This window comes from Octopus sinensis, linkage group LG25, assembly GCF_006345805.1.
Source record: "Octopus sinensis linkage group LG25, ASM634580v1, whole genome shotgun sequence".
Classification (NCBI taxonomy): domain Eukaryota; kingdom Metazoa; phylum Mollusca; class Cephalopoda; order Octopoda; family Octopodidae; genus Octopus; species Octopus sinensis.
In genome coordinates this window covers 2,524,798-2,534,797 of record NC_043021.1, presented here as the reverse complement: position 1 = coordinate 2,534,797, position 10,000 = coordinate 2,524,798, and the positions used below count along the sequence as shown (strand labels likewise).

The 10,000-nt window shown below is 44.2% G+C and overlaps 1 protein-coding gene across 1 annotated transcript in view; it reads right to left on the bottom strand.

Annotated features, from left to right (window-relative positions):
- The window catches only part of LOC115224360 (protein FAM136A), a 26,349-nt gene that overhangs the window by 8,798 nt on the left and 7,551 nt on the right, over positions 1-10,000 (bottom strand). The window contains exon 2 of the mRNA XM_029795236.2: positions 6,523-6,663. Coding sequence (XP_029651096.1) covers positions 6,523-6,663 — 141 coding nt within the window. The remainder of the gene's footprint in view (positions 1-6,522; positions 6,664-10,000) is intronic.

Below are 10,000 nucleotides of genomic sequence, written 5' to 3'. Positions count from 1 at the left end.
TAGACAACAAACAGATGTATTAGTTTAACGCTCAGGAAGTGAAAAAGTCTTTAACGTTTCGAGCCTATGCTCTTCCACAGAAAGGAACACAGAAAGAAACAAGGAGTACACACACACACACACATATATATATATATATTGCCACGCCCATACAATGACTTTACCATCATGGAACCAGAATTTGCTACACTTGAAGATTTTGGATTAGTCAGGGATTAAGAGTGTTGATAGCCCAGAACTTGGGTCGAGTGCCTCTCTGGAAATGCCTACCTTTAAACCCTACCAGGACCTCAGATTTTATAATTATTTCTCTCTCTCTCTCTCTCTCTCTATCTGTCAATCTATTTATTTACCTATGCACATGCACACACACACACACACATGTAGAAATATTTTGTTTTTGTGAATTTTTTCCCTTCATATTTGTCTGCTTATACATGTTCCTACTTATATACATTAGCATGCATTGGTTTATCTATACACCTATTTATAAAACTCCTGTGCATCTGTTTAGATATGTCCCCATGTATGTATACATACACGTATGTGTGTGTGTGTGTGAATGTTTGTTTTTATATTCAGTTATAATAAAAACAAGAAAAACAAGTAGTTTTAAATCTATGATGTAGTAACAGCTACTGCTTTTCAACCTCAGGAAAACATCTTTTCCAGCTGGTTATCGACACATGATTTGCATCTGAGATATACTGTGAATAAGGCAGCTTACTACCTGCATCTAGCTGTTGGCAATCCCAGAAGACCAATGGTCTCTGGGTAATTGTAAGGCGGCGAGCTGGCAGAAACGTTAGCGTGCCGGGCGAAATGTGTAGCCGTATTCGTCTGCCGTTGCGTTGTGAGTTCAAATTCCGCCGAGGTCGACTTTACCTTTCATCCTTTCGGGGTCGATAAATTAAGTACCAGTTACGCACTGGGGTCGATGTAAACGACTTAATACCTATGTCTGTCGTCGTTTGTCCCATTATGTTTAGCCCCTTGTGGGTAATAAAGAAATAGGTCTCTGGGTAATTTCCTGTTGGCCTGGCTAGAGACAGCAGCCACTTGAGACCTTACTCACAGTATATACTTTTACCAACATAACGTGGCAGTCCTGCATAGGACTATGTTACTACTTTTTAACCCCAGGGGGTAGTAAGTTCCCTTACTCACAGTATGCATCGGACAGAGATCATCATCCTCGTCGCAGAAACAGTTGTAACCTAATGAAGTTCATAAGATAAATATAATTTTCCTTGTGTCATCTCGTTTTCTTGTCACCGCTCTAACACTTTGTTCAGAAGCACACCCGTATTGAGTACTACACCAGGATATTAGCCTCGCTATGCCTAAGCGAAATCTATATACATATGTGTGTGTGTGTGTTTGTTCCCCCACTCCACTGCTTGACAACTATTATATATAGAAGGCGGCGAGCTTGCAGAAACGTTAGCACGCTGGGCGAAATGCGTAGCTGTATTTCGTCTGTCGTTACATTCTGAGTTCAAATTCCGCCTAGGTCGACTTTGCCTTTCATCCTTTCGGGGGTCGATTAAATAAGTATCAGTAATGCACTGGGGTCGATATAATCGACTTAATCCTTTTGTCTGTCCTTGCTTGTCCCCCCTGTGTTTAGCCCCTTGTGGGTAGTAAAGAAATAGGTATTTCGTCGGCCGCTACATCCTGAGTTCAAATTCCGCCGAGGTCGACTTTGCCTTTCATCCTTTCGGGGGGGTCGATTAAATAAGTACCAGTTATGCACTGGGGTCGATATAATCGACTTAATCCTTTTGTCTGTCCTTGTTTGTCCTCTCTGTGTTTAGCCCCTTGTGGGTAGTAAAGAAAACATATATGTATATGTGTTTACAACCCCTTTTAACTTAGCAGTTCAGCAAAAGATACCAATACACTGCCAGAATAAGTACCAGGCTTAACAAAGAGAGAAATACATGTCCTGGAATCGATTGATTCATTCAACTGGAAATTGTCCATGGCCACATGGCTGTGGACTAACAAACAGCTGAGACTAGTAAATGGCTAAAACACAAACCAATCACATTTAGCTTCCTCACAAGCAGTCGACCAACTCAAAACAGCTGCTTACTCTTTTCTCTTTTTTATTTCTCAAGATGCTTATTTTATTGTTACTGTATTACTCTTTTACTTGTTTCAGTCATTTGACTGCGACCATGCTGGAGCACCGCCTTTAATCGAGCAACTCGACCCCGGGACTTATTCTTTTGTAAGCCCAGTACTTGTTCTATCGGTCTCTTTTGCCGAACCGCTAAGTAACGGGGACATAAACACACCGGCATCGGTTGTCAAGCAATGCTAGGGGGACAAACACACACATATATATATATATATATACATATATACGACAGGCTTCTTCCAGTTTCCGTCTACCAAATCCACTCACAAGGCATTGGTCGGCCTGGGGCTATAGCAGAAGACACTTGCCCAAGATGCCACGCAGTGGGACCGAACCCGGAACCATGTGGTTGGTTAGCAAGCTACTTACCACACAGCCACTCCTGCGCTTGTTAATTTTTCATAATAAATTATATAAATGTTAGTTATGGATGTAAAAAGTGTTCAAAGGTAGATTTTTGTTTTGTTTTGTTTATTAAATATCTCTCCAGCAATATCTTCTGTTAGTCATACACACACATACTTCAGTGAATAGCTACAACAATAAATTCTCTATAAGCGTTTCTTGGAAAGTCCTGACCTACTAAAGTAAAGTAAGTTTACAAGAAATCTATAAGGTGGTCAGTGTGACCTACAGCCACTGTTATCCTATCTTCTATCAAGTAATAATGGAAGTGTAATGCTAAGCAGTGTTTATTTGAGTTCTTGTGTAGGTGACTGGGTGGGTTGGGTGTTTACGTGTGTCTCTAGTGTAGAGAAAAAAAAATACAGGGTATGTGAAGTAGACACACGTAAATAAGATAAACACACACATATACACACTGATATAGTATATGTATGTGTGTATATATATATATATGTATATATATACACACACACACATATATATATATATACACACACATATTTATGTATATGTATAAATATATGTATATATAGGTGTGTGTATATATATATATATATACTCTTTTACTTGTTTCAGTCATTTGACTGCGGCCATGCTGGAGCACTGCCTTTAGTTGAGCAACTCGACCCCGGGACTTATTCTTTTGTAAGTCCAGTACTTATTTTATCGGTCTCTTTTGCCGAACCGCTAAGTGACGGGGACGTAAACACACCACCATCGGTTGTCAAGCAATGCTAGGGGGACAAACACAGACACACAAACACATATATATATATATACATATATACGATGGGCTTCTTTCAGTTTCCGTCTACCAAATCCACTCATGAAAACAGGGAAAGCCCCAGGCCCATCAGGAATTACTGCAGAGATGCTCAAAATATCTGGTAGTGTCGGCTATAGCATAGTCACCCGTATAGTTAACCAGGTGATACACGAAGGAGTCATACCCAATGACTGGTGTAGCAGCATAATAGTCAACTGCTACAAAGGTAAAGGTGATGCCCTAGATACAAATAACTACAGGGGCATCAAGCTGCTGGATCAGGTAATGAAGGTTACGGAGAGGGTTATAGCCCAATTAATTAGAGAGAGAGTTAGCTTAGATGAGATGCAGTTTGGGTTCGTGCCAGGGAAAAGTACTACTGATGCTATATTCCTGGTAAGACAGCTGCAGGAGAAATACCTAGCCAAAGATAAGCCCTTGTACCTGGCTTTTGCTGACATGGAGAAAGCCTTTGACAGGGTCCCCCGATCCCTTATCTGGTGGTCAATGAGGAAACTAGGGATAGATGAATGGTTAGTGAGAGCTGTGCGAGCCATGTACAGAGACGCTGCTAGTAAGGTGAGGGTTGGCAACGAGTACAGTGAAGAATTCCGGGTAGAGGTTGGGGTCCACCAAGGTTCAGTCCTCAGTCCCCTCCTATTTATCATAGTCCTCCAGGCAATAACGGAGGAATTCAAGACAGGATGCCCCTGGGAGCTCCTCTATGCTGATGACCTTGCTCTAATTGCTGAGTCACTATCAGAACTGGAGGAGAAGTTTCAGGTGTGGAAGCAAGGTCTAGAATCGAAGGGCCTCAGAATCAATCTAGCCAAAACCAAAGTCCTAATAAGTAGGAAAGTAGACAAGTCACAAACGCCTTCAGGTATATGGCCCTGCTCGATCTGTAAAAAAGGTGTAGGTAGAAACTCTATAAGATGCACCAAGTGCAAGCTATGGACACATAAGAGGTGTAGCAATGTCAAAGGAAGGCTAACTAGGAAAATAGTTTTTGTCTGTGGCAGATGCTCAGGAGCAATAAACACTGAAAATGTGCAGAGACCAACGTCTACCATGTTCCAGGGAGAAAAACTAGAAGTAGTTGATAGCTTCCGCTACCTAGGTGACCAAGTCAGTAGCGGGGGTGGGTGTGCTGAAAGTGTAACTGCTAGAGTAAGAATATCCTGGGCAAAGTTTAGGGAGCTCTTACCCCTGCTGGTGACAAAAGGCCTCTCGCTCAGAGTAAAAGGCAGACTGTATGATGCATGTGTACGTACAGCCATGCTACATGGTAGTGAAACATGGGCCGTGACTGCTGAGGATATGCGTAAGCTCGCAAGAAATGAAGCCAGTATGCTCTGATGGATGTGTAATTTCAGTGTTCATAATCGACAGAGTGTAAGTACCTTGAGAGAAAAGTTGAACCTAAGAAGCATCAGTTGTGGTGTGCAAGAGAGACGGCTGCGCTGGTATGGTCATGTGACGAGAATGGCTGAAGATAGTTGTGTGCAAAAGTGCTACACCCTAGCAGTTGAGGGAACCTGTGGAAGAGGTAGACCCAGGAAAACCTGGGACGAGGTGGCGAAGCACGACCTTCGAACTTTAGGTCTCACCAAGGAAATGACTAGAGACCGAGACCTATGGAAGTATGCTGTGCGTGAGAAGACCCGGCAAGACTAGTGAGGCCATAACCCGTGGCCCCTACCTGGGACGTAGTCAGTCCACCTGTGCATACCTTCCTTCTTGTGACACTTGTGAAGACCAAATCAAAATAGATGAACATCAATGGAATTTGTATCTTTGTGGTACCAGTGCCGGTGGCACATAAGAAAACCATCCAAATGTGGCCGTAACCAGTACCGCATCGACTGGCCTCCGTGCTGTGGGCACGTAACAAACACCATCCGATCGTGGCCGTTCACCAGCCTCGTCTGGCCTCCGTGCTGTGGGCACATAAAAAACACCATCCGAGCGTGGCCGTCTGCCAGCCTCGTCTGGCACCTGTGTTGGTGGCACATAAAAAACATCATCCGAGCGTGGCCGTTCGCCAGCCTCGTCTGGCACCTGTGTCGGTGGCACATAAAATCACCCATTACACTCTCGGAGTGGTTGGCGTTAGGAAGGGCATCCAGCTGTAGAAACACTGCCAGATCTGACTGGCTTGGTGCAGCCTTCGGGCTCCCCAGACCCCAGTTGAACCGTCCAACCCATGCTAGCATGGAAAGCGGACGTTAAACGATGATGATGATGATGATGAGATCCACTTAGAAATAAGAACAGACAGTGGTGCTCGCTGTAGTCCACTGGCTTGCCAGTTCCTCTCAAGTTATCCATCCTATGCCAGTATGGAAAATGGATGATGATGATGGCAATGATATATGTTCTTCTGCATCTTTGAAAAGACATGTTTGGGCACACGGGGGTGGGGATATTACCTTACTTGAAAACATGTGATGGTTGGCGACAAGAATGCTATCCCAGTGGAAAGCATGCTTCGTCAAAAGTCTGTCCGATCCATGCAAGCATGGAAAAGTGGATGTAAGTGATGATGATGATGACGACTTCAACAATGATGACAGCAATAAATAGAAAACAAACACCATCCGATCGTGGCCGTTGCCAGCCTCGCCTGGCCTCTGTGCCGGTGGCATGTAAAAAGCACCATCCGAGCGTGGCCGTTCGCCAGCCTCGTCTGGCACCTGTGTCGGTGGCACGTAAAAAGCACCCAGTACACCCACGGAGTGGTTGGCGTTAGGAAGAGCATCCAGCTGTAGAAACACGGCCAGATCTGACTGGAGCCTGGTGCAGCCTTTGGGCTTCCCAGACCCCAGTTGAACCGTCCAACCCATATATATACATACATATACATACACACATATATATATATACATATATACATACATACACACACACACATATATATACTCTTTACTCTTTTACTTGTTTCAGTCATTTGACTGTGGCCATGCTGGAGCACCGCCTTTAGTCGAGCAAGCCTAGTACTTATTGTATCGGTCTCTTTTGCCGAACCGCTAAGTGATGGGGACGTAAACACACCAGCATCGGTTGTCAAGCAATGCTAGGGGGACAAACACAGACACACAAACGCACTCACATACATGGAAAGCGGACGTTAAACGATGATGATGATGATGATGATGATGAGATCCATTATGAAATTAAAGAAATTAAAGAATAATAAAGTTACCTGGAACATTTGTATTTCATTCTGAATTAGACTCTGTGCACGGTTCACTGGCTCTGAACATCGGTCGATGCAGCGGTGCACATCTTCCATATTTGAATTGACGTTATCACAGCAATTGGCACCACATCGGTACATATCACCCTACAGAGGAAACCACGAGAAGGAAAAAAGGTCTTTAGAAACTGAGAAAGACAGGAAAAGAAAATGGTCGAGTCTTATAAAGAAGCATTGAAAATATTAATCAGAGCAAAGATTGTTTGCCGACATAACATGGCAGTCCTGGTTTAGGACGAATGTTGCTGTAATTTAGCTCAGGGAGACATCATCTCCAGCTGGCTGTACGACACGATCTGTGTCCTTATATTTTCGAACAAGGGAATCTAGCACTTCCACTCAACTCAAAACAATATGTGTGTATCGCAATTTTCGGGTTATTTCTCTTTATCAGCACAGAATAATTGTTCAGCTAGAGGTGACGCTGCCAAATTCCCGTTCGAAATATATAGTTTGGATCTTTTCCTTTTGAACGGCACATGTCAACACAATTTCTAGTTAACTAAACACTTTTAAACTTCGTATACTGGTAGAATGTGTTTATAAAACATCATTTTTTCTTGGCTTTATTGAGAAAATTCTATAGTTTGTAAGATATTTCGTCTGAAATTTCGAGCATTTCGGCAATTTTAACCAATTGCTGACCTCCATTTGGGGTGAAAACATTCCGTGCTGTATGAATATGTCTCTCGTTTAAGAAACAGATTGGGTTTATTTACATTTGCGAAGAAAAAAAAGATACCCTTCCCCTAACCCTAACCCTAAATCTAAAATAGATTGAAATGCAATAGATCGATACTAGGGTTATAATTATGGGTGACATATTCATTTGACACCGCTAGAAAAAAATCCCATTTTCCGTAGCGGTGTCGTGACAGGAAGGGCATTCAGCCAAAGGAAATCTACCAATAAATTCTGTCTGACCCGTACAAGCATTAAAACAAAGATAATGGTAACAATAATGTTGTAGAATCAGTTCAAGGATGGGTTAAAGTATATTAACGAGTATAATTGCTATACGGCACAAATTAAAAAATATCCCTATCTCTTGTGTACCTACCATAAGCTTTATCTATCTTATCAATCAACCTCATTGTTCAATTCGTTTATCTCTGTTTCCTTCCTAAATATTCGTACTATTATGAGAGGTCAGATAGGAGAATCAGTGGCACACAAGAGACAAACTTGCAGGCCTCGCACCAAAATTTGAAACCATAAACGAATATTATTTCTCGTTATCCGTCTGGCACATTAAAATACAACATCCGAGCGTGGCCGTTCGCCAGCCTCGTCTGGCACTTGTGTCGGTGGCACATAAAAAACACACCATCCGAGCGAGGCCGTTTGCCAGCCTCGTCTGGCACCTGTGTTGGTGGCACATAAAAAACACACCATCCGAGCGTGGCCGTTCACCAGCCTCGTCTGGCACCTGTGTCGGTGGCACATAAAAAACACACCATCCGAGCGTGGCCGTTCGCCAGCCTCGTCTGGCACCTGTGTTGGTGGCACATAAAAAACACACCATCCGAGCGTGGCCGTTTGCCAGCCTCGTCTGGCACTTGTGTCGGTGGCACATAAAAAACACACCATCCGAGCGTGGCCGTTCGCCAGCCTCGTCTGGCACTTGTGTCGGTGGCACATAAAAAACACACCATCCGAGCGTGGCCGTTCGCCAGCCTCGTCTGGCACCTGTGTTGGTGGCACATAAAAAACACACCATCCGAGCGTGGCCGTTCGCCAGCCTCGTCTGGCACCTGTGTTGGTGGCACATAAAAAACACACCATCCGAGCGTGGCCGTTTGCCAGCCTCGTCTGGCACTTGTGTCGGTGCACATAAAAAACACACCATCCGAGCGTGGCGTTCGCCAGCCTCGTCTGGCACCTGTGTTGGTGGCACATAAAAAACACACCATCCGAGCGTGGCCGTTCGCCAGCCTCGTCTGGCACTTGTGTCGGTGGCACATAAAAAACACACCATCCGAGCGTGGCCGTTCGCCAGCCTCGTCTGGCACCTGTGTTGGTGGCACATAAAAAACACACCATCCGAGCGTGGCCGTTCGCCAGCCTCGTCTGGCACCTGTGTCGGTGGCACATAAAAAACACACCATCCGAGCGTGGCCGTTCGCCAGCCTCGTCTGGCACCTGTGTCGGTGGCACATAAAAAACACACCATCCGAGCGTGGCCGTTCGCCAGCCTCGTCTGGCACCTGTGTCGGTGGCACATGAAAAGCACCCACTACACTCACGGAGTGGTTGGCGTTAGGAAGGGCATCCAGCTGTAGAAACACTGCCAGATCTGACTGGGCCTGGTGCAGTCTTCTGGCTTCCCAGACCCCAGTTGAACCGTCCAACCCATGCTAGCATGGAAAGCGGACGTTAAACGATGATGATGACGATGATGATGTTATCAATAGTGCTCCTGTCACCAAAATCTATTTTTAACGAGCTCATTGGCTAATTGCTACACCAGTGCCTGTTCTGGCACTATTTCCACATATTGCTGGCAGAGAGACGAGTCACTGCTTTCTCTAGCAGTTGAGTGTCCCTCACTGATGAAACCAGAGAAGGTCGAAATCATGTGATCAGGTGGTCTCGGTGCTGGAGATGGCAGGGATTTATCTCCATGCTAGCAATATACACAAGAATACATTTTGCACCAAAAGCCAATATCTGAGTTTTTCTAACATCCATGTTCTGACCCAAAGAAATATCACCCCTCAGTATACTGCCTCTGTGGCCAATATGTGTTATTATTTTAGGGCGGCGAGGTGGCAGAATCATTAGCATGCCAGGCGAAATGCTTAGCAGTATTCTGTCTGCCACTACGTTCTGAGTTCAAATTCTGCTGAGGTCGACTTTGCCTTTCATCCTTTCGGGTTCGATTATATAGGTACCAGTTACGCACTGGGGTTGATGTAATTGACTTAATCCCATTGTCTGTCCTTGTTTGTTCCCTCTACGTTTAGCCCCCTGTGGGCAATATAGAAATAAATATTTGTTATTAGCAGCATTTCGTCTGTCTTTACATTGTGAGCTCAAATTCCACCAACACTGACTTTGTCTATCTTTTGTGGTGTTGATAAACTAAATACCAGTTGCGCATTGGGGTTGATGTAATTGGCTTACCAGCCCGAATTTCTGGCTCTATACCAAAATTTGAAACCATTTTCATTATCTTTCTGGACAAAAAGCTTAGCGGCATTTCGTCCATTTATACATTTTGAGTTCAAATTCCACCAAGGTTGACTTTGCCTTTCGTCCTTTCAGGGGTTGATAAATTGGAGTATCAGTCATTTACTGGGGTTGATGTAATTGACTAGCCCGCTTCCCCAAAATTTCTGGCCTTGTGCCAGAGTCTGAAACCATTATTATTATTATTATTATTATCATGAAAGCCATAAGCTGGCAGAACTGTTAGAATGCT